The sequence below is a fragment of the Budorcas taxicolor genome, chromosome 7 (genome assembly GCF_023091745.1).
Source record: "Budorcas taxicolor isolate Tak-1 chromosome 7, Takin1.1, whole genome shotgun sequence".
Lineage (NCBI taxonomy): Eukaryota > Metazoa > Chordata > Mammalia > Artiodactyla > Bovidae > Budorcas > Budorcas taxicolor.
Window position 1 is genome coordinate 43,858,026 of NC_068916.1, and position 26,345 is coordinate 43,884,370.

Here is a 26,345-nt window from a genome sequence, read left to right on the forward strand (position 1 = left end):
TTTTTTGGCTGCACCATGCAGCATTCCCTGACCAGGGGCAGAACAGTGCCCCCTGCAGTGGAAGCACAGAGTTTTCATGGCTGCTCTACACAGCCTCTTGTCTTCTGACCTTGCTTTATGCTACGTAGCTCATAATACCAATCACTGGTTAGCTTATGTTGCCAGACCGAGCCTGCAGCCACTGGGATTGGGGTGGGGGTGCTGGGCCCACCCTCTACCCTCTGCTGGAGGGCAGCTGAATTGGAGGTCAGTTCTGGGAGACACTGGGCACTTTACCTGGGCTCCGTAAGCCTCACTTTGCACATTTCAACAATGAGAATATCTGTGTCCAAGTCCCTGCCCCATTGGGGGAAAAACCTGGCCATAGGGAGAGGTATTTCCATTCAGTTCAACAAAAGCACATGGCCCCCCAACTTGTGTTTGTGTGCTGAAGCTGGACAACCAGGATGCAGCCCTGAACCTGTCCTAGGATGTTTCCATGGACCTGCCTCTTTCATGGGTAAAAGGAACAGAAGAGAGCACTTCCTGTTTGTTTCTTGCTGAAATCAGCAGCTGTTCGGGATTTATTAGAAAGCTGGGATGTTGTTTGACTTACCCTTGAGGGATGGGGGCAATGGGGAGACAAGCTCATCCTCTTTACAATGTTATTATTTTGTCAGAGCCCCTAAGGGTATTTTTTTTTTCCCTATCCCAACTTTCCCAAATGGTGTCCATGATCAAAGCTGAAACGAAGCAGGAACATGTGGGCTGCATTTGAAGCAGGTTAAAAAAAGAGGAAGCTTTGAAACCTGTTTGCTTTTTCACAGATCCTAGGTGATTAGAAATATGTCCATGTGAGGCAGAAGGTCCTATGCTGGGAATTCTTTATTCACTAACCCATGGATTCCCATGATGTACCGGCATGGGGTATCATTAGTTACAATTTACAAAGGAAGATGCAGAGGACCAGAAGGGGTCAGTTACCTACCCATAGTCAGATAGCCTCTGGCTGGCCCAACCCCAGTCGTGGCTTTTTCTGCAGTCTTTCATCTGCACCAGCCACCCTGTATTTTACAGAGTCAAGGATGGCGCTCAAGTTTAAGGCTCAAACACCTCTGGAGGAGAGGCTACCATGCCCCCTACTCTTCTGGGAGTTGAGCACTGGAGAGCAGATTTTTTTTTTTTTTTTTTTTTTGAACGTCAAGTGTGAAGAGGACAGATGGGGCCAGGAAGTCTGAGGAAATACAATTCCCAGCTCTCCAGAATCTGGAAGGACCTTAGAGTCGTCAGTTGTTTCGTTCATAACAAATGAACCACACATGGTGACCACACAGACTGAGTTTATACTGTGTGTGGGCACAGCAGTGAGCAAGAAATCTGGTCCCTGGGTCTGGCATGGCTGGTAGAGGAGGTGGATTTGAAACGAAGGTAAGGGTCAGATTGGAGAGGGTGAGAAGCAATTGAGAAAGGACAACACGGGCACGTGCCTTGGGCTTCCTGGAGGTGTCGACATTACAAGGGGGCTGAAGAGGAGAAGTGCGGCAGAACCAGCTCTAAAGCTCTGCCATTCCGCCTTTCCCCTCAGGTTTACTTCTTCCCCGTTTTTGGCTGCTGGACAGCAGGACGATAATCAGAGACCACGGAAATCTTCCTTCCATGTGCCACATCTCGCTTTTGGCTTTAGGGTCTGCCCTTCGGTCATTCTGCTCCAAGCCACCTTATAACACCACCTGAAACTGTCCTGTCTATTTAGTCTCTGTCCTGTCTATCCCCCGGGCTCAGGACTGAGTTCTCGCTGGGAAGCCAAGGCAACAGTCTAGTTCACCATTCTATTCTGAGAGCCGCTAGCAGGCACTTAATAAAGACAAGAGTGGATGAGTCTCCCTCCACCGTAAAAATTCCCCGCAGGAAAAGGCTCCAGGTGGAGCAGGGTCTCACTGTGGGCCCCTTGCCAGTCACCCCCGACTGACATGGTGCATGAGCCAGCACTCTGCAGACCACACTTGTTGAGTGCCAGCTTGCGTGCCAGGGCCCTAGCTCGGCCGGAAGGCCCAGCTGGACCAGTACCTTGGGTGACCCCCTCCTTGGCTCCTCATTGACGTCACCGCTTCTTACGACGCAGAGAAGCGCCGCCCCGCCGCCCGCCCATCACCTACAGCCCTCGCCGCTCCCAGCCCCACCCAACCCGACTCCAGCCGCCCGCCCCGGAAGTCGGCGGGTCCACGCGCTGACCACGCCCCGCGGAGCCGCCCGGCCGTGACGTCAAGTGGCGAGACCTTGACGTCACAGAAGCGCGGTGGGGCGGTGTCGGGGCGACCGGCCACGCGTCGCCATGGCAACGGCGGGGTGGGCCAGGGTCGGCGGCGGGAGCCCCGCCCCCCGGGAGCGTGGACTCGGTTCGGGTCTTTCTCGGGCCCGGTTCATTCCCAGCCCCTGGGTGTCCTCACGGCCGCGGGCCTCGGGTAGTCCCGCGGGCTGCGGCACGACACCCTGGAGCGGCCGCAAAGCGCGGCGGTTGTCGCGCGGCGTCACCCGCTGCCGCAAAGCGGCGGGCGCTCCGCCCCGGCCCCGCCCTCGGTGACGTCTCGTGCGCGCCCCAAGGCCGCCCGCGGCTGCGCAGTGGGCGCCGGGCCCTCCCCCGCGACGCTGGCGGCGTAAGCGCGGGCCGCGGGCGACGCTGCGAGACCGGGGCGAGCCGGGCGCCCGCGCGGCGGGGACGGCCCGCGCCCAACATGCGGAGGCCGGCGGCGGCGCGGGAGCGGGAGCGGGGACCCAAGCGGGCGCCGGAGCCAGAGCCGGAGCGCGAACAGGGTCCGGAGCGGGGGTCCGCGCAGCGCTGCTGAGGGAGCCCGAGCCGCCCAGTCCGGCCGCGGGGCCACGGCCGCGGCGGAGGCTGTCAGGTAACGACGCGCGCGCCCTCGCTCGCGGCGGCGGACACGCGTCCTGGCCCTGCTGCCCCACCCCCACGAACCCCCAGACCCTCTACTCATATGTCTCGAAGACTCCTCAGACCCCGCACCTCCTACACCCCGCAGTTCGGATCCTTGGACCTCGCAGACGCCCACAATGTGGACCTGCTCCTGTGAAGCCCTGCACTCCCGACTGCACCCCCCACGGCGACCCCAACTGCCCCTACAACCCAGTGACCCCCACACTGTCAACCCAACTCCTCATTCCCACCCCCTTGCACTCCAGACCTTGTCGTTGCCAGTGACTCCCAAACTCAGGTCCTGCCAGTTCTCACTCCCTACAGATCCTCACACTACTGATCTCACTATTCCCCTCCTCCTCCATTTCACTCCAGACCCTACTGTTCCCTCACTCCAGACCTCAGTGTTCTCCACGGATTCGTCACTCCTGACTGCTGGCCTGTCAGTCCCTCAACCCCACCCCACCTCCCTCCTTCACTGCCCCCCCCCCGCCCCCAGTGCTCAAGCCCACTGCCCACTCCCCCTGGCCTCCCACCCCTCCAGCCCTCTCCGCTAGGCCCGTCGCTCCTCCCCACGCTGGCGCGCACACTCGCCCCTTTGTAGCCCTGCAGATTTGTCGGGGGAGCTGGGGTCAGGAAAGGGGAACAGCAGGAGGGGTCTGGGCTGGGGGACCTGTTGTGGGGCGCTCAGGAACTCCCGGCGCTCCCCGGGCTGCGCCTCCCCCTTCCGCCCTCGCCACCGGCTTTGTTTTCCGGAAACACTTCAGATGAAGGAGGGGGGCCGACGTCTGCGTGCCCGGCAGCCACACCACCCCCTCCCTGTCCTGCGCTTCCCCTGCTCCCTCTGCCCCAGTTTTCTCAGGGGAGGCGTTCAGGACCGGGTTGGGGGCCTGAGAGAAAGCCCTGCCCTGACGTCCGGGGCGTCGTCCTGGGCCGGCTTTGGGCAGCTGGGTTATTCCCTTGGCCTCCGGATGGCATTGTTTGCAGGAAACGGCCTGGAGGGTTCCGTGCACGTAGGTGGAGTCCAGCATTCTCTCCCCAGCCCCCTCCATAGGGAGCCCCAGGCTGGGCCAGTGTCTGGAGTTCCCGGGGTGTCCACACGTCCATCCTGAGGGGTTTCTGGGCACCTTTGTCTCTGCCCTGAGGGACATAGGCGTTTCCTGACCCCCCAGGGGCTCCTTTGGCTCAGAGTGTGAGGGATGAGTGGGGAAACACGAATCTGAAGGGGAGGATGGCTCTGATAGGGATGGGGATAGCCGCTGGGGGGCTGGATGTGGCCCCCGAAGGGAACAGACTGAGCTGCTGGGGGAAGTTTGTGGTTGTTACCAGGAGTTTGTTTTTGTTTGCTGTGTTTCTACCGAATTGTGGCCTGCTCTGGGCTCTGCAGGCAGAGGTTGGGGTGGGGGTGCGAGGGCAGGCTGACTGTAGCACCCTCAGCAGCACACACAGGGCTGGACAAGACTTTACTGGCCCATCTTATTGTCTCTGGAGCCCCAGATGTTTAGTTCAACCCCTGCGGTGGTATCTGGGGCCCAGCCTGTGATGAATGGAATGGGGGTGGTGAGTGTGGGCCGGGAATCTAGCTGGTGGGGGCAGCTCCCAGATTTGGGGGCCAGTTGTGTCTGCTGCATCTGGCAGTGGAGAGAGGAAAGGAGATCTGGAAGGAGCTGGCTGGACCTCCACCCCAGCTATAGGCAAGACCCCAAGGTCTGCAGCGGGTGTTGTAAGCCTCTGGTTTTTTACCCCACTGCTGTCAGGCCTTCTCATCTGATTCTGGGTCCCTCTCATTTTTCTGAGGCGGGTTGGGGACAGACATCTAATCACCTGGCTCTGAACTGTGACAGCAGGTCCTGTGAGCACAGACTCCTCTGAACTGTGGCTTCTGATTCCATCTGAACCTCCTCCTTCTTCTGACTACCTAGTAATTACCTCTGGGTTGCAAGAGGAAGTAGGTGAGGTGTGTTTTTTTTTTTTAATAAACTGAAAGCGTCCTATCTGCTCATCCCAGCTCCAGGGAAGCCAGCCAGCTGAGAGGTGTTCCGGACAGCCGCGGGGCCACCTGAGCCTTGGGGATTTACTGGTGGGTAGCGCTCAGGGAGGGCCTAGCCCCCACAAGGCAGTGCCTGGGGACAGGGCATGTCCCCTGGACAGCCTGGGACACCAGGAAAGCCTCGTTGGATAGACTTGGCATGGCTGCCTCAGAGGTGCAGTGTTTCTCTTCAGGGCTGTTGTGGGGCTTGGTCTCTGTCTTGAAAATTTTCTAAACCTCCCCCCTTCACCCCCCAGGACCACAGAGGCCTTACAGGGAGGCTTTACAAGGCTTTAGTCTGGGGAGGGAGCTGGCAGCAGGGCTGGGGGGCGTTGGGCAGGTCAGTGTGGTGGGGGGCACTTTTGGTTTCCCTGGAAAGGGCTTTTGTAAAGGAGATGCGTATGTGGGTTGGGTCGTGGTCATCGTCAGTGTCTGGTGTTTTCTGGGGTTGTCATACCTGAATGGGGCCCTTGCTGTTGTGATCTAGGCAGCACGTGCGCTCTAGCCACGAGTCAGGATTCTTTCTGTTGCCTGGTCAGGGAACGAGGCCTGGTGGTGCAGAAAGTCCAACCTTGAGCAGTTCTGCACCTGCGCCACCCTATTTGGGCACTTCGGGGGCTTGTTGTGCAAGTCCCCAAGCTCCCTTTCTACATATGAGTAAGCGAGGCCCAAGTGACCTCCAGGAGGAGGACCTTCACTCTGCTAAGGTGCTCCTCAGGACCATCTCTGCCCACTGGATGTAGCCTGAGCAGGAGGCCGGGGGTGGGAAGACCGGCTTCTCTGGCCTCGGCCCCTCAGTCCTGTCCATTTTCCGCCAAGGTCCTGGCAGAACCTACATCCCCTTGTGATATGGGGGTCCATACAGATGGCCGGTGGGACTCTCAGGCAGGGGGTAATGGCGGTGTTTCCTTCTCAGAACCCTACGTGTCCCCTCAGCACCCAGGATGGTCCACTGCTCTGGCTTGCCTAGCTGTCTGGAGCTTTCCTGTAAGTCCCTTTCAGTGAGTGGCAGAAGCCAGGTAGTTTAAGGAGGGCGAGCCCTTCCCCTCGCTGCACAGATCCAGCCTGCAGAACACATGCGCACGTGTGTGCGTGAGTGCATGTGTCGGGGCGCCAGCCAGGTGTCCCTGCGCCTGAGCCACAGGCAGGGCTGCTCTCGCCAGCGCCCCCGCCTGCAGTGCCTCTGCAGGAGCGGAAAGGCAACAGAAGTCTCTCCTGCAGGTGGCGGCCAGGGGCACCCGGGTGCAGACCGTGTCCTGTGTCATCCTGGGTCACGGCATCACTGTTCAAAGGACAGATACACCTCATGCGTCACGACTTCATGTTGGTTCATGACACACCTCAGAGTATTAAAAAGTTGTGCTTAAACATCACCCCCGGCGTGCTCCAGCATGATCCCCATTTTGGAGGTCCGGCTGTCCCCACCCCAGGTTGCAGGGCAGCGTCGCTCACTGTGGGACCTGCAGCTTCCATGGGACCTTGATGAGTGTTTGCAGTAACCCTCGTGCTCACTGCAGTCCCAGGGCCCAGCTGATGGGCACGTGGCAGGGCTCTCTGGGAGCCTGGTGGATGACCCAGCGGGGCTGCGTGCAGGGCAGCTGGATGGGGAGTAGGCTGAGATGAAGAATCCAAGGGAGATAATGCTGGGAAGACCAAGGGCTTTGAGAGAGAAGAAGGGTGCAACAGAGGGATGGGGTTGGTGCCTAGAGTGCAGAGCCCTGAGGGCTCCCTTCCTTGTGGGTTCTAGAATTGGCTTGGGGGTTATTCAAGGGCCCACACTGGGAGCCTGGCATCTTATAGGAACCAGATCACACCGTGTACTAGGCCGCACCTTCCCAGGAGTCGCCCACAGAGACCCACTGGCCTGGCAGCCCTCTGCTTGTTTGGCTTCACCTGCGGCACTGGCAGATTCCAGGACCCCTTGTGCCCTCCATCAGTGCGCTGCCTCGGTCTCTGCTCTCACACCAGCAGGGAGCTGTTGTGGGGCTCTTTGCCCAGGCCTAGTCCTCCCTCCACCTGCCGGCCCCGGGACATGGGCTTGTTTCCTCTGAAGCTATAGGCAGGGACATGCTCTCTAGGCCGGGTCTGTCCCCTCCGCCCTGTGGGCGCTGGAGCGGGTCATTCTTTAGGGCCGCCACATCGGGACAATGTCCAGGCATTGCCCAGTGTCAAGGCAGTCGGGTCCAGTGAGTGCCCACCTCGGGGTTTCCCACCAGCCTGCTGTGCACAGTGAGCTGCAGCTGAGGGGCTTGCAGGTACCCATTTCAGGGCCTCCCTGAGCCTGTCTCTGGGCTTCCACAAGCCCCCTGCCTTTGCTCTCGGGAGCAGGAAGTCTGTGGAAGCAGGTCAGAAGGGATACTGCTCCTGTGGACCGGATGTGGTGGCTGGCTGAGGTCCCCCCACAGGGCAGTGTCCCCCGCTCTTGCCTCAGGCCGCTCTCCGGCTGGTCCAAGGGTGACCCGCAGGATCCCTCCTGGTTTATTTCTGGTCTCCAGGCTGTGGCTGGGCTTTTGGGGCTTCCTGTGTGGCCAGCCCAGGGAGAGTCTATGATGAGACCCTTGGCCCAAAAGCTCCAGCCTGGCTAGTCCCCACATGCCCCTGGCTTGTGCTCCCGACTTGTGCCCCCAACCCAGGCAGGCTGTAGGGCATGCCTGGCGCCTCACGCCCTGGCCTCGACTTCCCAGTCAGAAATGGTCATGCTGGTGCCCTGGGGGCAGGTGTTCCCGAGTCTTTTGGAGGCACACATATCTGTCAAGACCCACAGCCCCTGCCCCCGATACGGACAGGATGTCCATGGATGGTGGACAGTGTACTGGTTAGAGAGCAGAAAGAAACAGGTTTATCTCCTTTAGTTTGGGGTATCTGAGATACGGCCAAACACATAGTTGGTGTGAGAGGTTACTGTTGAGATAGTTTACATCCTTCACATTTGGGGGTGTGTGGCTTATCACCATTTGGAAGCTTAAGTTTTCATTGGAAACACTCTATTTTAACAAATACAGAGCTTGAGTAGAAAAACATCAGGGCCCTGGGGACTGAGTCCTGCCTGGAGGTCGGTGCTGCTGTCAGGCGTAGCCAGATATTGCTGATAAAGCGTGGGGCGCCAGGCGCAATTGTAGTTCCTACAAACGGTCGAAAGTTGCCTGGCATAAACGTACCTCGGGTGGTGTCTGGGACACACTTGCAGTGAAGGTTAACTCGTTGCTTATCTGACCTTCTGTTGTCTGCTGGGCGTCTGGTGTTTAATCTGCGTCTGGCCACCCCAGGCTGGCGTCCTCTTCCCGTCCGTCTGGGGCTCAGGGCCGCACTGGCGCTGGCGGGTTGGAGTGGAACCTCTGCGATCAAGTGGTGGTCCTTCCAGCCAGCATCTGGGGGCAGGTGGGGCACCTGGTGATTGTGATGCAGCCTCTCGACCAGGGGTTTTTCCCCAGCTCATGGCCAATCTGGGGGACCAAGGTTGGAGTGCTGCCAGCTCATGGATAGAGACAGGCCAGAGGCCAGTGGGGTGGCTCGGGTGGGGAGGGCAGCCCAGGGTGGTGCGGATAAGCATGAGCCGGGCGGCCGCCCTGGCTGGTTTCAAGAGCGCGGGGCGAGCAGTGGGTGAGTTCTGTGTCCCCTCAGCTTGGGCCAGTGCTGCTGGGGAAGACCAAGCTCTCTTTCCTCCCCTCCCCGCCTTCTCCCTGGCTTCTCTTCCTGTGGGTGCACACCTCTTGATTCCTGTCTGAAATGGTTACCGCATCTGTCACAGGAGTGGGAGGTGTGGCTCTGGCCTGGGGGTCGGACTTTGACCCACACTGGACAGAGGAGCCCTCCTTTGGGCCGCCCGCCCAGCCCCACGCCCTTCCTGACAGCTTTATTGTGATGCCACACACTACACTGGCTTTAATTAAGATACACTTCACCGACCATAAAGTTCACTGGAGAGGAGACTTCGGTGGTTTTAGTATATTCACAAATTGTGCAACTATCACCAAAATCAATTCAAGAACCGCAGCCCCTCGGCCTGTTCTGGACGTTTCCCGTCAGCAGAATCACACCCTGTGGGTCCTTCTGTGTCTGCTGCTCTCACTGAGCATCGTGTTCTCAGGGTCCCTCCACGTAATGAGTGTCAGGGCTTCACCCCTTTTCTTGGTTGAAGGGCACTCCCGTGTGGAGGGACACATGTGTTCCCTGGGTTGTGTGGGCCTTGTAGCCATCATGAGTCTAGCAGCTGTGGATGCCTGTGTGCTGGGCACACAGGTCTGTGTGGATGTGTTCTCGGTTCTCCCGGGTGTATACTGAGTAGATCGAGTGGTGACTCTTGTGAGGAATTGCCGTTTTCCATGGTGGTTGCTTCATCTTCTGTGCCCTGTGGAGGAGGGTCCTGTTGATCTCTGTCCTCGCAGGCTCCCTCTCCAGGTTCTGTGTCCTGTCATGGGTTAGGGTCTGACCCTGGGTCGTGGTGTCTCTGCCTCCTCCGAGCCTGGGAACCCTGGCCGTTTTCTGGAAGACCGTCTTCCCGCTGCCCTGCACTTTCTGGAGCGCCAGCCCTTCAGAGGACATGGGCCAGGGTGGCCCTGCCCCTTGATGTCTCGGACCCTCAGCCCGGCCTGTGGTCTTCCATCCTGGTGCCTCTCTGAGCAGGTGTGTTGGGTGCCGGGAGGGACTGCAGCCCCACAGGCCAGGTGCCTTGGCCGCATGTTGCCGTAGATCCCATCCTGTCGTCAGTGTTTTTCAGGGGCAAAAGACATGCATACGTTGAGGAAAATGGGTGTTTTGGCCAAGCGTGGGAAAGTTTTGAGAACTCACTCAGAATCTAGGCGGTGGGCACTGTTCACGCGTCAGTGACGTACTTCCAAACCCCCACACACCATGGGTGTGTGACACGCAGGTCTGGCTGCTCGCTGTGCTCCGCTCCACTCCCCCTTGGGAATGGCCGTGGGTCTCCTCTTTCTTGGGGAGAGAGCATTCCAGCTGCGCCCACAGGAGTGAAGCCATCCTCCCGGGGGCATGTGCTCCTGTGCCTTGGCCTGGCCCTCCCGCTGCTGCACCAGGTCTGGGGAGGCTCCAGTTGGGACACGGGATCCCACGTGGTGGGCAGGTGCTAGTCCTCCCCCCACTGCCAGTCCCGAACAGAGGGCTGGGTCCTTGTCTAGGATGTGCCAATCTCTGAGGACCCGTCCAGACTAAAGCAGCCATCTCCCCCAGCAGGGGAGTTGGTGGGTGAGTGATGCTCGGCCAGCTCCAGTAAGACAGGGAGGCAGGGCATGTGGTTTTCTGGTGGGTCCGCAGGTGCTCTGCCCCATTAATGTCTTTCACGTGTCTGCCCGCACAGCCCCTTGCCCTGGGCTGAGGCCACACACCCTGGAGGGTGGTGCGGTCCAGCTCTCCCATCCCCCTCCGCACTGTTCTGAGCTCAGGAGAGTTTGCACCTGCTAGCAGAGGCCAGCCAGGATTCCAGTGGGCATGGGGCAGGCACAGGGCACCGTGGAGGCTGCCCTGCAGGTCATCAGGCTTCTCCCCCTCATCTGGCCCCAGAGCCCATGTTTCCATCATTTTCAGGGCTCGTGCCCCTGCCCCGTGCTCAGCTGGGGCTCCATCTTTCTCTCTGACTGGCCAGGGCCTCGCCTGGCCTCCCTGCTCTGCTCTGGGGATTGTGGACCCCAAGGAGCAGCCGTGCTTCTGCCTGGCGCCCACTGTGTCCCTGGGACGGGTGCTTGCTGGACTGGCGGCATGGCGAGTGCTATGGTGGAGGCCAAGGGGCTGGGCAGGTGCTGGGCTGCAGGTGCAAAGGTCCTGGGCAGGAGTGTGCCTACCTGGCACCATGTAGAGGGAGAGGGGGTCTGAGGGGGTGCTGCCAGAGGTGGTGGGGGTTGTTTTTTTAAATAGACTCTTGTTTCAGAGCAGTGTTAGGTTTATAGTGAGTCTGTGGATCAGTTTGGGGTCCCTGTGGGTCACACCTCAGTTGAGTGTCGCTCGTGTCTCAGCTGATGGGCTGGGGCTGGTGCTGGTGCATCGTCCTCAGCCAGGGCCGGTGCTTCCCCCATCCTCTCTGCCCCAGGCCCCCGGGCTCTGCCAGTCCCGGCTCTCCTGTGGGGGTACAGCCATTTCTGTATGTGTACCTGTCTTCTCACCTGTGGCCAGTGTGGCCGCCTAGCCCTGGCTCCGTGCCTTCAGTTGTCCCTTCTCACCAGGTGTTATGTGGGGTTTGAGCACCTTTTGTGTCCCTCCCCGATCCCTCTTCTCTGCATCTCTCTCTTAGCTCTCAGTCGTGGGGGTTTTCAAGTGTGCCCAGGGAGTGAGCTGGTGGTCACTCCAGCAAGCCCATGGCCTGGCCCCACCCATTCCTGATATCCAGCAAACCCCCCCACCCCATGGAAGCACCTGCTGCATGCTAGGCTGGGGCCGAGGGGTTTGTCATGCATGTGTTTAAGTCCGTGGAAAGCTGCAGGGAAAGTGCTGAGTCCCACATCCTTCTGGGCTCATCTGTAACTTGGCTGAACCTGCGCATCTGCCCACACCTGCTCTTCATGACCCCGAGTGTGAGCTCTGACCGTCTTCCTTGCCTTTCTCAATGAACCCTGCATGTCCTCGAACAGGGCCTTTCCCTCAGGGTTGCTGCAGCCCCTGCCCAGCGATGCCCCCTCCTTTCCCATTCATCCAGGATTGTGTTCCGCTGTCTGTAAATCCCTGTATCGTGAGCTGTTTCTGCTTGATATCGTTTGGACGCTGGCCTCGTCCTGGGGTCTGGTCCCCGTTCTCGGCCCACTCCCTTTCTCTCTGCTGTAACACTACCTGTCGGTGACCTCAGGCTTCCAGGCTGCGGCCCCTGGGCTGGCGCATCTCCAGAGCCTGGGTCCCTTTCAGGGAGTGGTGCGTAGATGCCACGACCTGGCACGTGGGGTGCCCGTGGCTGCTGGGGCCCAGGACCTGGGTGACTCCTGGAGGGAGGCCCTGCCTACACAAGTCAGTAGGCTCAGCCTGAAGAGGGGGACGTGTGTGTCTGGAGGTGCCTGAGGGGGGCTGTGGCCAGAATCGCCCTGGAGCCCTGCGCTTCCCAGGTGGCTTCCCCGGCAGAGCCTGCAGTGTGTGGTGGGGCCACCCCCAGGAGGGAAGCTGCTGCCACCCCTCCAGATGCATCCTGACTCTGGCCCAGGGCTGTGCCCATGATGTCAGCGGGGACTGTGACATCACTGGGTGGAGACGGTCAGAGAAGGGGGTTCCTGGGGCCCCTGGCAGGGGGCCTGGCCCTGGCCCTGACAAGATGGAGGATCCCCAGGAGAACGCAGCAGGTAAGCCCCCTGAGCTGGAAGGCAGGCCAGGGGTCACTGGGGGGGTTTTGGGGTGGGCTGGGAGCCCTGCCTGCCTGGGGCTTAAGTTGACCATGAGGGCCTGAGCAGAGTCAGGTGTCCCTGGGGGGCCTTCCCTGAGTGAGGAGTGAGTCCGGGTGCCCTTGGGAGGAACTGGGGGCCATGCTGGTGGGGTGAGACTGGCTTGCTTTCGGGTCGGGTGTAGGGCTGGGTCCCTCCATCCCCCATGAGTTTTAGCACCTGTGCTGACATCACACATACCCGCTCCCTGGTTCACCAGGTGGGCCGGGGCACCTGCCAGCTTCCAGCTCCTGGCAGCATTTGCTCTGCTTTTAGTCCTGTGTCCACTGTCTCGTTCCTGCGCCCCACAGGCCAGTGGGTGACTTGCTCTGGCCGCCCCCCTCTGAGGTCCCAAGAGAGGACCCAGGAAGACCCCTGTGGCATGGCGGGTGGTAGCTGCTGTTCGTGGGGTGAGTGGGCACTGGCGTCCTATCGCTGGAGGGTCAGGGTCTGGACTCCTCACCCATCTCCTGGTGTCCACTGTCCCCTGCAGGCGGTGACCTCATGGTGGCCACACGCTTGCCTTGTTGTCCAGGGGCTGACGGATGAGGCGGGCCTCTGGTGTCTCGTCAGGGCCACGTGGGCTGGGGGGCTGGGCAGGGGCAGCACACCCGCCACAGCTTCTAGTTTCAGGCCTGGCTGCTGTCCCTGTGCTGCACACCAGGACCCCAGGGACACAGCATGGGGGCCAGCACGGCGCTCCTGGCGCAAAGGCTCACTTAGAGTAGGCACTGGGCATTACCCAGAGGCAGCGCTGGAGGAGGGGCTGCGGGGGCAGAGTTCCCACCCTGGGCCTCACGTCCTGCACCTGGTGACCTCCCAGCCAGCCGGAGGGTGCAAGTCTCCTGGCTTTGCGGCTTTCAGAAGGCAGCTCTGCGGGCTCAGAAAGGTTTGCAGCTGGAGGCCAGACAGAGGTGACGAGGCTGCTGTGGATCTCGGGATGGGGCTGAGAGCAGGGGTCATGGCTCAGAATGGAGTCAGGGCAGGACCCCGGGGGTGGGCGCCCTGTGCTGCTGACTGGGGAGGGCCTCTGGGAGAGTTGGGGGTTGGAGTACAGGGAAGTGAGGTCTCCTGGAGGGTTCCTTGTGTGTGTTGTTGGGGCAGAGTGATTTTTGGTGATGCTGCCCCATAAAAGCTGTTTGCACAAAGTGGGACCCAGACCTCAGTCCCTGCCTGTGTGGGATGAGTAGGTCATAGCAGCGGCATGGGGAACTGCAAGGCCCCTGCCCACCATTCCTCCATCGACGTGGACACACCCACGTCTTGTTGGCCAGGAAGTCGAGCCCAATCTCCAGCCGTCCCTTCCCCTACTTTGTTCCCATGTTTGGTCTTCCTGGTTGGGCCGCTGTCCCTCCAGGCCTCCACGCATGGCTCCTCCGTCCCCTGGGTGAGGGCCCTGCAGTGTCCTGCCCCGGCCGTACACTCCCCTCTGCCGCTTGTGGGCAGGGGCACCTGATGGCAGTGTCCACAGTGCCCTCGGGCAAGGAGACAGGAGAATGCCGGCGTCTCCTTGCTGTCTCTGAGCTTCCCGTGGGCTCTACGGCCCCCTCTGGTACACCTTTGTGGGTGGGGTTGTATGCACGGACCTGTGTTTTAGTTAATTTCTGACAGGAAAGAAAATCTGGCAGGAAACCATGAGTGTCCATCCGGGGGTAAGGGGTTTTTGGTATCCACTTGTTGTGGAATCTGGCAGGATTTCAGAGAAAGGAGGGTCAGGGTCACCTGTGCAGGTGTGTTGTCTGGGAGCAGGAGGTACCCAGGTGTTTGCAGGGCATGGGCTCGCTCTGCAGGAATCCCACACTGGCGTGTTACTGAGTCATGGGCACAAACTCCCATGAAGTCAGGTGTCCAGCTGCTCTGAGCCAGGCTGCACTCTGGCTCCGGGCTCACCTCCTCCCAAGGTGGGAAGGCCCTTGTCCTGCCTCCCTGTGAAGACCCTCAGCCCTTCAACGCATTCCCCTGTGGGTGCTGTTCCCACAGGCAGTGAGTGTTTCACAGGAGTGTGTCTGGTGCTGGGTGCAGGGAGGGAGTGCTAGGGAAGGCGTGTGTCTGGAGCTGGAGTGAGACCATTGGGGAAATGCAGATCAGAACCACCCCGAGGCAGCGGAGGGCTCCAGGAGCGGGCCAGTTGACAGGAGGCAGCCTCCAGTTCCTCCAGCAGTTAAGCTAGAGCCTCCCTCAGCCCTGCCATTCTAGCCGTGGGTAGTGCCCGGGAGGGGGACAGTGCAGAAGCACTATAGCCACTTTGTTCACCGGGGCCCAAGAGTGGACACAGCTGGGTGTCCTTCCGTGGGTGAGTGTGTCCCTCCACACCCAGGAGCATCCCTCAGCCATGGAAAGAAGAGAAGCCCTGACACTCGCTACCATGGGGCCAGACCCTGAGAACACGATGCTCAGGAGAGAAGCAGACACAGGACACGCGGGGTGTGAATCCACTGGTGGCAAACGTCCAGAACAGGCTGATCCACGGACACAGAGAGTGGGTTCCTGGTTGTCAGGGGCTGAGGCAGGTGACTGCTGATGGGAACAGGCTTCGCTTTTGGGGGATGGAACATTCTGGAACCAGAGGTGATTGTAGCACAACTTTGCAAGCATAAACCAAGGTCTAGTAGGAGCCTTTGATCTTCCTCTCTGGAAGGGGTTGTAAGCCCTGTGGTCATCTCTCCAGATGTGAATAAAGATGTCCCAGGGGCTCAGAACCAAGCATGCAGTTTCCACCCCAGTAGGCTTGCTGGCTGTTTTGTCTGCTTTTAAATTTTATTGGAGTAGAGTTGATCGACAGTGTTGTGTTAGTTTTAGGTATATAGTAAAGTGAGCTGCTCATAGGTTTACACATATCCACTCTTGCTTAGATTCTTTTCCCATATAGGTCACTGAAGAGTATTGAGTAGAGTTCTCTGTGCTCTACTGTAGGTCCCTATTAGTCATTTGCTCTCCACTACATATTAATGTTTTTAATATAGCTATTTCCTTGTAAATTTGTAGCAGCTGTTCACAGTTAACTCCCAAATCCTTGAGGTTGAACAGCCTCCCCCACAGAGAACTGTGGGCAGATGGGGCTCAGCGTGGCCCCTGGAGGTGGAGGCCAGCCCATGGAGCAGGGGGGTGGGCAGCCTGCTCTGTCCTGAGCCCCCAACTCCTCGGTCAGGCTCCTCCCTCCCTCCGGTCACTCCTGCTGGGCTGTCTGGTGCCCCCTTGGCTTCGCAGTGGTTCCGGCCAGTCTCCCACAAGGGCAACCAATGGAGATGGGAGGTCAAGGTGGAGCAGCAGCTGTTTGGCCAGGCCAGCACCCCTGAGCCCAGTGATGGGTGTGTTGTCCACAGGTGCCAGGGCGCTGGTCTCAGGCGGGGGCACTTGCTGCTGCTGGTAAGAGCCGCATTCACACGGCCCCAGGCTGGGCCCTAGCACGGGGGTGGATGTGGCCGCCAGGAACCCCAGCAGCGGTGGAGCTGGGTGCGCGTGTCTTGGCTGGGGTCGGATTGTCTGTACACGCTGTTCACGTGTTTGGGAAGCGTGGGCGCTGCCGTCTGTAAGCAGTGAGGTTTGGCCTGAAGCCCGGGCTCCTGCCTGTCTGGGACTCTCCTGGGCTGTGTCCGAGTGGGGACTGGCGTGTACACGTGTGTGTGAGCACCCCAGCTTCAGTCCTACCAGCTTGTGGTCCTGCCTTTGGGCACGTGGCCAGGGGTTCCCCTCTTTGGGGCCTGTTCTTGGCACCTGTGCCATCAGTGACACAGTGGGGCTGCCTGGCCCTTCCGTCCATCAGTGCTGGAGGCTGTGTGAACACCCATTTAGGGGCTGGGGCACCAGGCTCTACAGAGCTGATCCTGCTGAAGTCTTAGGGCCCTGGTGTTGGTATGCTCTGGCCTCGCCTCCCCTCCCCTTGGCTGTTAAGCGGGCGTGGCCTTCACCAGGTGCCAGCCCTTGAGTGCCTGGTAGGGAGGGGCACAGGTGTGAGCCTCACAGTGGCCAGTCTGGGCCGAGGCTGGCTAGGGAGGTGTTAGAAGAGGATGCTAGTGTTTTCTTTCTGGAGAGATTCTTGTGACTTTGGTGTGAGAGAACAGGACGCGGTGAGGGCCTATTGGAGGGTGCAGTTACTGTGGCTGAGAAAAGAGGATGGCTGGCAGGGGAGACCCTCCTCTTGAGACACAGGGTGACTGGTCTGCACAGGGTCTAGGGAGGGGTGGGGGAGGGAGGAGCCCACACCACAGACACAGCCTGGGTTGCTTCAGGGCACCTGCCCTGTGTGTCCGTACCCCCTGGCTTGGGCTGCTTCTCCTGCAACCTGGGGGACTTTGGGGGTGCCTGCCATCCCACCCACAACCCCAGCTTTGTACTGGCGAGGCCAGGCCTGACTCACCCCAGCTACAACTGCCCAGCCAGCCCTGTCAAGGTAGGGGGCTGCTGGGCCAAATGAAGCCAGGCTGGTGTTGGCTTCTGTAGCCCCTCCTTGCCTGCTTTCTGTCCCGCAGCAGTGGGTCACCCACCTAACCACAGGGTCACGAGCTCCTGGAACGAGACCCAGGGACCTCGATGTCCCCTGGACATTGGGTGGGGAAGGGAGGGGCGTCTCTGGAGACCCCATGTCAGTGGTGAGGCCTGTCTCCGAGGTCTCTGCATGTACTGCTCTGCGTCTGTCCTCTTCTTAGGGCTCAGTGCCGCAGGCGGGGGCGGGGGGGTGCGGCGCCTTGGTCACTCGATTGGGCATCTCCCCTGCCGGTACAGCCATCCTGCAGCCCTTGGCGGGGCGGGGGTAGGCAGTAGGCAACACGGGGGATTCTCAAGAGGCCTGAACCTCCCACCCCTCAGCCCCCAGAAGGCTCCAGGTTGCACCAGTGCATCAGAGATCTTTCCAGAAGGAGGTTCCACCAGCAGTGAACGCCCAGTCCCAGGTCCGGCCAGGCTGTGCTCTGGACCTCGGGATGCGTGGCGGGGAGGCGCGTGTCCTCCTAACCCGGGCCTCTGTTTCTCCTCCAGCTGAGAGCCACGAGATTTGAGCCCCCGGGACCCGTCAGCAGCATGAGTCCTCCCCCCGTGTGCGACCCGGAGGCCACCGAGATGAGCGCTGCGGCCGGGCCCTCGCGCGCGCCCGTGTCCCACTAGCCGGAGCGCGCCGGGCGCCATGGGGTGTTAGCCCCGAAGAGCCGCCGCGACCGCAGGTCTCCGTGGAGCCGGATTTGCACGGCAGCTGAGTCACCGTGGAGAGGCCAGGGTACCACAAACTTATGGATTTTGACAAGAAAGGAGGGAAAGGGGAGTCGGAGGAGGGCCGGAGAATGTCCAAGGCCGCCGGTCGGGCCAGCCACAGCGTCCGCAGCTCGGGGACCAGCTCGGGGGTCCTGATGGTGGGCCCCAACTTCCGGGTCGGGAAGAAGATAGGCTGTGGCAACTTCGGGGAGCTCCGGCTAGGTGAGCCCCACGCGATCACGTCTGGGGCCCCGGGGGCGGTGGGAGTCGTGGGGACGGGACACAGGTAAGTGCGTGGGGCTTCTGCCCCCCGACCCTGGGAAGGAGCAGTTGTGCTGGGGGCTCCTGGCCCATGGTACCCGACGGGGCAGAGCGGAGGACAAGGGGCATGTCCTACACAGCCCTTGGTGGTTGAGCTCTGGGCGATCCCGAGTCCCTGTCTGGTGGTCATTGCCCAGCTCGTGGCTGCTGATCCCAGTGTCAAATGTGTCCGGCGGCCCATGGGACTGGGTGGAGAGGCCCGGCCAGAGTCTGCACCTTGGCAGATTGCGAGGGCGCTGGAGTGGGGCCGGCACCTCGCTGCCAGGCTCTAGGGCTCCAGATTCAAGGGCGGGGCCAGGCTGCTGATGGCAGGGGTGTGGGCGGGAGACACAGACCCTCCCTTCCTTTGGGTTCCCTCCAGCCTGGCCTGCACTGCCCACTGCCCGTCAGAGGCTGAAACCCAGCCCTGCTGCCCAGTTAAGCGTCTGCTCCTGCTCTCACGGACACGCGCACGCACTCACACCCCCAGCTCCTGCCCTTGGCATTTGGGGCGGCAGCCTGAATCTCACAGGTCTGGGTTATTTCAGCAGAAAATGCCTTTTAAGAATCCAGGTTCGGTTGTTGCTCCGAAACCCAGATACAGAACACCGCTGTGTTGGCTGCTGCGCCATTCGTGTGTAAAGCTTTGTCGGGACTGGAGCACCAGCCCTGTCGACGCTGCTCCCGGGCCCACCCCCGCCCGCCCCTGCTGCTCAGTCACGTTGTTGCCTGCGCCTGCCTAATTGACTCTGGGTTCCTCTCTTCTTTCGTCCTATTGTGAATAAAACCGCCCCGGGGCGCTCTTCTAGAGTGTAAGTGCTTATGAGGGACCACCAGACTGGTTTCCGGAGCGGGGGAACCTGTTTTAAACCCTGCAGGCTGCGCGGGGAGGGCGCTGGCTGTCCTGCAGCCGCCTCTGCACTTCGGGTTGCCTAGCGTGTCGGTGGGTGTGAAATGGTGCCTGATGTGGAATTCATTTGCTTTTCCGCAATGACTAATGTCGAGCCTTGTTCTGTGTATCGTTTGTCTTGTTTTCTGGTTGTTTTCAAAGATTTCTTTTCTTTTTTGGGGGGTGCTGCGCTGGGTCTTCAGAAGGCTGGGCACAGGCCCCTCTCTTCCTGCACCAGGGGCTACTCTAGTTGCAGTGCATGGGCATCTCATTGCAGTGACTTCTTGTTGCAGAGCACAAGCTTTAGGGTGTGCAGGGTTCAGAATTTGCAACTCTCAGGCTTGAGATCGTGGGTTCAGTGGTTGTGGCACATAGGTTTAGTCGCCCCATGGCATGTGGGATCTTCCCTGACCAGGGATCAACTGGCATCCCCGGCATTGCAGAGTGGAGTCCCCAGGGACCACCAGGGAAGCCCCCAGAGATTTCTTTTCATCTTTGGCTTCCGGTTTTGATTCTGCCTTGTTTGGGTATGGTTTTCTGTTTATCCTGCTTGGGGTTCATTGAGTTTGTAGGCTCTGCACACTTCATTAAATTTGAGAAAGGATCGCCATTATTTTTTCGACCTTTGTTTAGGCTCTTCTCGTTCTCATACTCCAGTCACACATGGTCAGGAGGGTGGTGGTGGTGGTGGTGGTGTTTAATTGTTTCTTTTTGGTTGTGTTGGGTCTTCTTGCGGTGTGGGCTTTTCTGTATCTGTCATGAGTTGGGACTACACTCTGGTTGCGGTGTGTGAGCTTCTCTTTGAGCGGCTTCTGCTATTGCAGAGCACGGGCTCCAGGGTGCGCACTTTTCAGCAGTTGGGGCCCATGCGCTCAGTTGCTCTGTGGCATGTGGGACCCTCCTGGACCAGGGGTCTGCATTGGCAGGCAGATTCTTTACCACTGAGCCACCTGAGAAGCCTGTCAGGAGTGTTTGATGCTAGCCCACAGGTCCCTCAAGTTCGAGTTTTTTCCCAGCCTGTTTTCTTTCTTCAATCTGGAGAGCTTGCATTTCTTTATTGTATGGTCACCCTTTTTTTTTCTCTTCTGCAGCATCTATAATAGGCACATCCACTGAAATTTTCATTTCATACAATGGTATTTTTCACTTCCATTTGATTCCTCTTATTTTTTCTGTTGAGATTTTTCCATCTGTTTGTTAATTTTGCCCATCTTTTCCTTTAATTCTTGAATATACTTAAAGTAGCCATTTTTTAATTGGCGTATAGTTGATTTATAATGTTGTGTTAATTTCTACCATACAGCAGAGTGATTTAGTTACACATATATAGACATTTTTTTTTCATCTTTTTAAAAAATTTATTTTTGGCTCTGTGGGGTCTTCTTGCTGTGCTCAGGCTTTCTCTGGTTGAGGCTAACAGGGGCTCTTCTTTGCGGTGCACTGGCTTCTCATTGTGGTGGCGTCTCGTTGCGGATGGTTTCAGTAGCTGTGGCTCAGGGATGGAACTTGTGTTCCCTGCATTGGCAGGTGGATTTTTATTGACTGTACCGCCAGGAAATGGCATTATTCCATTCTTTTCTGTGGCTGAATAGTATTCCACTATATCCATGTGCCACACCTGTATCCACTCATCTGTCTGGACATTTAGGTTGCTTCCATGTCCTGTCACGGCTACTGTGAACAGTGCCACTGTGAACATTGGGGTGCATGTGTCTTTTTGAATTTAGAGTTTTCACCAGACATATGCCCAATTGGAGGATCACGTGGCAGCTCTGTTTTTAGATTTCTGAAGAACCTGCATACTGCTCTCCACAGTAGCCGCTCGACCTTCCATTTCCACCAGCAGTGTAGGAGGTTCCCGTCTGCAGTGTCTATTTTAAACGCCAGGGTCTATGGTCCCTTTGATTCTGTTTTTCCTTCTTACGGTTCTGTTCCGTTTTTCACATGTGTACTGATGTTTGATCATGTGTTGGACAATGTGGGTAGCACCCGTGAGGTCTGGATTATGCTTCATCCTGGGGACTCATCTTGAACCCGTGAGGGGCTGCCTTGCAACTTTGATAGGCTGGCCCAAGAGCAGACATTATTTAGGGGCTGGAGTCACCCCCTCCCAATATATGGGTGCTCTGGGTTTCCCGCCGAATGCAGGGGAGCTCTGGGAGTCTCCATGCCCTGGATGCAGTGCCTGCACCGTTCCTGCCCTGGGCAGCCCCTGGCATCTCCCTTCTGCTCACAGTGTCCCCCCTGAGTTGTTCTTCACCATGCCTCGCAGACTGTTGCTCTTCACACCCTCTGCCGAGCCCAGAACACCTGAGGTCCACGAGGAGACTCTAACCACGGACTTTAGATGCCCGCATGCACGTGTGCGTGTGCACAGACCACACATTCACCTTCAACTCAGCTGAACCCCAGAGCTCGCAAATGGCAAAACATGAGGTTTCTACCACAAAACATAGAGTAAGATCACCATTTACTGGAAGGGACCAGTTAGACATCATCGAAGTTTAAACATCCAGAAGTGTTATTAAGAGCAGGAGCAGGTGAGCTGCATATTGGGAGGTATTGTTTGCAGAGCACCCCTGGACAAGATGCCAGTGTCCGCAGCACAGGAAAAGGGTATAGCTCAGTCAGAAGACAGGCGGTACGATTAAAACCGGGCGAGAGATCCAAACAGACACCTCGCAGGAGCCAGCGGCCAGGCGACTGGGGGTGTGGAGGGCAGGGCAAGCCAGCAGACCTGGCCAGGAAGTGATGCGCTGCTGAAGGAAGGCCTCTTCTGGGAGGTGAGTGGGATGCGCTCTGTCCTGACGGGGTGGGGTGGCACAGAGCTCATCAGATGCAGGGCTCTTCAATGATAAATTGCTTCCCAAGGGAAAGACAGGGACTAAGTACAGACTAAAGGTGGTCTGCAGGCTGGAGTACTTAGGGAACAGGGGACTGAGGTCTACAACTTTGAGACGAATCTGAGAGAACAGGTGACAACCGTGCATCTGGGCGGCAGAGCGGAGCAGACCGCGAGCTGTCGTGCCTGGCGTCGAGGGCGCAGGGTTTGTGCACCCAGCTCTCCCATTTGCTGTATCTGAAGCTTTCATAATAAAAAGTTGGGAGACATGAGGCATGCCTGTTTTTTACTCAAAACCTAACAACCAGGACTAGATGGAGGCTTTCTCTCCTTGCCCACGGGTGTCTTTTACTTATCAGAATGGAAGAATAGAGGCTCCAGGAGGGGTCCCAGAGGGTACCCTTTCCTGACAGCGGCAGTGAACAGACCAAATGTGGAAAGATGGGACAGGAAGAAACACGCCGTGACCCGTCCAGACAGCCTGACTGTCCATGTGCGGAGGCCAGAGTAGCTGCTCAGTAAACAGGAGGGAGTGAGTTTAGTAAGGCTGCTGGGTGTACCAGCATGAATCAGCTGTATTTCTCCGTTGGAGCAACAGTTGGAAAAGAAACATTTAAAAATCTACCCTCCAGGTGCCTCCAGGATAAACCTAAGGAAGGTGGTATGTGCACTACGCTGAGCACTAAACGCAGAACAGAGTCCTGCGTTTGTGAAGTTAATTGTGAAGTTAATTCCCAAGACGCGATTCCTCTGCAGAACTGGGGGCCATGTTGTCAGGTCTCTGGGGAAATTGACCAGCTGACTGTGCACCACAGTGGAAACCGAGGCCCTGGAGGAGCAGGGGCTGAGCTGAAGACCCCAGGCGGGGGCCACAGTGATGAGAGACCCAGGATTGGGGGAGGAGGGAGCTGACTGACAGGCATGTGGGCCCTGGCCTCCGCCTGTGTGGTTCTACACACTGGTGTCTCAGCCACCCCATGGGTGGGGCAGGTGGGCCCAGCACCTTGGGCATTCATACTGTCCCACTGCAGGGGGATGGAGGGTTAGCTGAGGCCTCTTCCCATGCTGGACCCTCTCAGAAGCAAGATGGAGCAGCGGGGTGATTCAGCATGAGGTCTCCTGGGAGCACAGCACACCGTGGGGCCTGCTGGCACTCAGGCCCCAGAGGGTGGCCAGCTGGTGCTGGGAGGGGCGAGAGGGTGCAGCAGCTTGCTGGATATGCACACAGGCCACCACCCCTGGGTGCTCTCCGGGGTTCAGCCAAGGGTGGGAACTAGCAGGTGAAAAGCTGGCCTGGGCAGGGGTTCTGGAGCTTTTGTGTTTGCAGTTTTATGAGGTTGAGCGCTATAGCTGATTCTCAATGTACACCTGGAGGTCCAGGTGGCTAGTCAAGGGCTAGGGGAGACCTCTTGCCCCAGGCATGTCAGTTTCTAAGCCTAGGATGCAGGTTTACTTTCCTCCCGATGGGCTTTGTGCAGGAAGCCTCAGGCTGGGGAAGGGGCTCTTGGCCTGGGGCCCTTGCTCCACGGCAGGGGATGGGGGGGTTGGGGTTGGGGTGGGGCATGGGCCTTGTCCAGCAGATGTTCACAACTTAACTGGACTTACAGGCAGGGCGGGTTGGGGGACTCCCTCGAGGGTCCCTAGAACTGAGAGGGGAGAGTGCTGGTCAAATGGCTTAATGGATGGGGGCTCAGAGAGCATCTGGGGACAGAGACGGGTTGTAGGGTGGTGTGGATGTCTCCTCCAGGTCTCCGGAGCTGAAGAAGGGCCTTGGGGTCACCAGGACTCTGTTCTGTGTTCACTCTTCTAGGTGGGAGAAATTGGGAGTGCATGGGCGTGCTGGCGGGAAGGATCCCGCTGAGGACAGGGGAGCAGCCCCCAGTGGGCGGAGGCAGGGTTGGCCTTGGGGATGGGGATGGGTGAGGGTGCTCACAGCCGGGGGGAGCCCCTTGCGGGCATCCTTTTCCCTCCCAGACTGGGAAGGAGGGGACCAGCGCAAGGGGGGCTGTGAGGGGAACAGGAGATGCGCGGTCTCATGGGCTGGAAGTCCCGCGGGCCTGATGTGCTGCTTCTCCCACAGGAAAGAATCTCTATACAAATGAATACGTAGCTATCAAATTGGTGAGTCCAAAACCTGCCCCTAGCCCCAAGCGGCAGCTGTCCCGATGGGCTTGGCCAGGGTCGGGGCGGGAGGAGGGCAGGACTGCACCCTGCGTGCCGCCCACGCGTCCTCTCGTCCCTCCCAGGAGCCCATCAAGTCCCGGGCGCCGCAGCTGCACCTGGAGTACCGCTTCTACAAGCAGCTCAGCGCCGCAGGTACCCCAGGGCCGGGCGTGGGGGAGTTGGGGGAGCCCGTCTGGGCGCCGCGCTAGTCTGTGTCCTCCATCCGCAGAGGGAGTCCCTCAGGTCTACTACTTCGGCCCGTGTGGGAAGTACAACGCCATGGTGCTGGAGCTGCTCGGGCCTAGCCTAGAGGACCTGTTCGACTTGTGCGACCGCACGTTCACGCTCAAGACGGTGCTCATGATAGCCATCCAGCTGGTGCGGGCCGGGCTGGGGCGGAAGGGGCGGGGTGGGGCGGAAGTGGGAGGCGCAGAGAGCTGGCTGAGGCCTACCTACCGCCCGCGCACCGGCAGATCACGCGCATGGAGTATGTGCACACCAAGAGCCTCATCTATCGCGATGTGAAGCCGGAGAACTTCCTAGTGGGGCGGCCGGGCACGAAGCGGCAGCACGCCATCCACATCATCGACTTCGGCTTGGCCAAGGAGTACATCGACCCCGAGACCAAGAAGCACATCCCGTACCGCGAGCACAAGAGCCTGACAGGCACGGCACGCTACATGAGCATCAACACGCACCTGGGCAAGGGTGAGTGAGTGGTGTGTGGGCAGGGCAGGGGATGGTGGTTGGGGGGCTGCGCTGACCTGCTGTCCCCCGCAGAGCAGAGTCGCCGTGATGACCTGGAGGCGCTGGGCCACATGTTCATGTACTTTCTGCGCGGCAGCCTGCCCTGGCAGGGGCTCAAGGTGGGTGGGGCAGGCCGAGTGGGCAGGCCGGAGGTCTCCCGCGGGTGGGCAGGCCGGCCAAAGTGCTGACTGCACTCCCCTGCAGGCCGACACGCTCAAGGAACGCTACCAGAAGATCGGGGACACCAAGCGGGCCACGCCCATCGAGGTGCTTTGTGAGAGCTTCCCAGGTGAGAGTCATCTCCCCATGTACCCCCGCCCCCTTGCTCTGCATACCCCTGCCCAGTGCCCCCGCCCCAGGCCTCCACTAGCCCTGTTGGTGTCTGCAGAGGAGATGGCCACCTATTTGCGCTACGTGCGGCGCCTAGACTTCTTCGAGAAGCCGGACTACGACTACCTGCGCAAGCTCTTCACCGATCTCTTTGACCGCAGCGGCTTCGTGTTTGACTACGAGTACGACTGGGCCGGGAAGCCCCTGGTACGTGGAGGGAGGGGGCTGGCACGGGAGGGGCCCCTGGCAGGTGAGGGTGGCTGGCAGGGGCCCCCAGCTGAGCCTCAGCTGCCTCTCGCTCCCTTGCAGCCCACGCCCATCGGCACGGCTCACTCTGACCTGCCCGCGCAGCCTCAGGTTCGAGAGAAAGCCTTGCTCTACAGCAAAAACCAGGTGAGTGCCAGGCCAAGGACCGCACCAAAGTGTGTGTGTTGGGGGGGGGGTGTCAGGCGGGGCCCACCTGACTCCCGGCCCCCGCCCCCCGCAGGCACTTAACTCCACCAACGGGGAGCTGAATGCCGACGACCCCACCGCCGGGCACTCCAACGCCCCCATCACAGCCCCTGCAGAGGTGGAGGTGGCTGACGACACAAAGTAAGGCCAGCAGCTGGGTCGGGAAGCAGGGATGTCCTGGGTCTGCCCCCTCACACCCTTGCTCCTCCTCCTCCACCCTCACCCCTTCCGTAGCTTGTGCCCCCTTTCAGCCTGCGTCCCCCTTTCAGGTGCTGCTGTTTCTTCAAAAGGAGAAAGAGAAAATCGCTACAGCGACACAAGTGACCCCAGGGCAGTGACCCCTGAATCCTCCCGCTGCAGCCCCCCGGGGCCAGCTTGTCCACGGCCTCGTTGGCCACAGCCGGACGCAGACTGCAGGCCGGCAGCGCTGCCGCTCCCCCCGCGCGGGGTCACGACCCTCACATAAGACTTGGGCCGAGATTTCTACACCTGTGTCTAGTCCTCCCCTCCGAGAGCATTAACTATTTAAAACAAGGAAAAGAGAAACCACAGCGGCTGCCCTGCCCTGCGCCCCCGCCCGCGTCTGCTGAGTGAGTAGAGCGGCCGCCGGCACCACCGCCCGCCCGTTAGTGTCATAAAGTCCAGCTTGTCTCCCTCGATCCAAAGGCCGTTTTCTCGAGGGGGCGCTGCGGGGCGTTGCTGCCGGGGGTGAGCCCACCCTGGGCCTCCCCAGACTGGAGGGGAAGGCGGGGTGGGGGCGGCCCCCAACCAAAATGCTGCACCAAAGCCTGGGCCGGCAGGCGCGGCCCTCAGGGGTCCTGGCACCTGTCGGTGGAGCCGCCGGCCTCAACTTGGGCTGGGGGCAGCCACCTCGAGGCCCGTGGGCGGCGCGTGTGTGGGCTTTCTGTGTCGCTCCGCGCTGCCGGCCGAGCCTGGAGACAAGCGCCTTAAAGCCCGTCCGAGCCCCGCAGGTGTGTGTGGAGCGGGCAGCCCTGTCAGTGTGGTCCCAGTGGTCCCCTGGGGCTGCGAGCTGCAGGCAGAGCAGCTGGGGCGTCTTCGCGGTGCGTGCGTCTAGGTCTGGCTTTACAAAGTGTACAGAAATGGCACTTCCGTTTCTCTGATGCTTCCTGGAAGCCATAGAACTTAGGGGC

The 26,345-nt window shown here is 59.5% G+C and overlaps 1 protein-coding gene across 1 annotated transcript; it reads left to right on the forward strand.

Moving 5' to 3' along the window:
* The first annotated feature begins 2,735 nt into the window (after positions 1-2,735).
* CSNK1G2 (casein kinase 1 gamma 2) lies at positions 2,736-26,345 on the forward strand. The gene is made up of 12 exons (XM_052644322.1): positions 2,736-2,879; positions 17,261-17,692; positions 23,582-23,622; positions 23,748-23,817; positions 23,894-24,042; positions 24,138-24,372; positions 24,445-24,530; positions 24,616-24,700; positions 24,800-24,948; positions 25,051-25,134; positions 25,229-25,335; positions 25,464-26,345. Exons 2-12 carry the CDS (start codon positions 17,509-17,511, stop codon positions 25,516-25,518), a joined length of 1,245 nt encoding a protein of 414 aa, XP_052500282.1. The 5' UTR covers positions 2,736-2,879; positions 17,261-17,508; the 3' UTR covers positions 25,519-26,345.

What these genes read in the sequence shown, in the direction of transcription:
- CSNK1G2 (XM_052644322.1), top strand. Translation starts at nt 17,509, where the DNA reads ATGGATTTTGACAAGAAAGGAGGGAAAGGGGAGTCGGAGGAGGGCCGG. An exon ending in TCATGATAGCCATCCAGCTG is followed by an intron (nt 24,043 to 24,137) that starts GTGCGGGCCGGG and finishes GCGCACCGGCAG; the next exon opens with ATCACGCGCATGGAGTATGT. An exon ending in ACTGGGCCGGGAAGCCCCTG is followed by an intron (nt 24,949 to 25,050) that starts GTACGTGGAGGG and finishes GCTCCCTTGCAG; the next exon opens with CCCACGCCCATCGGCACGGC.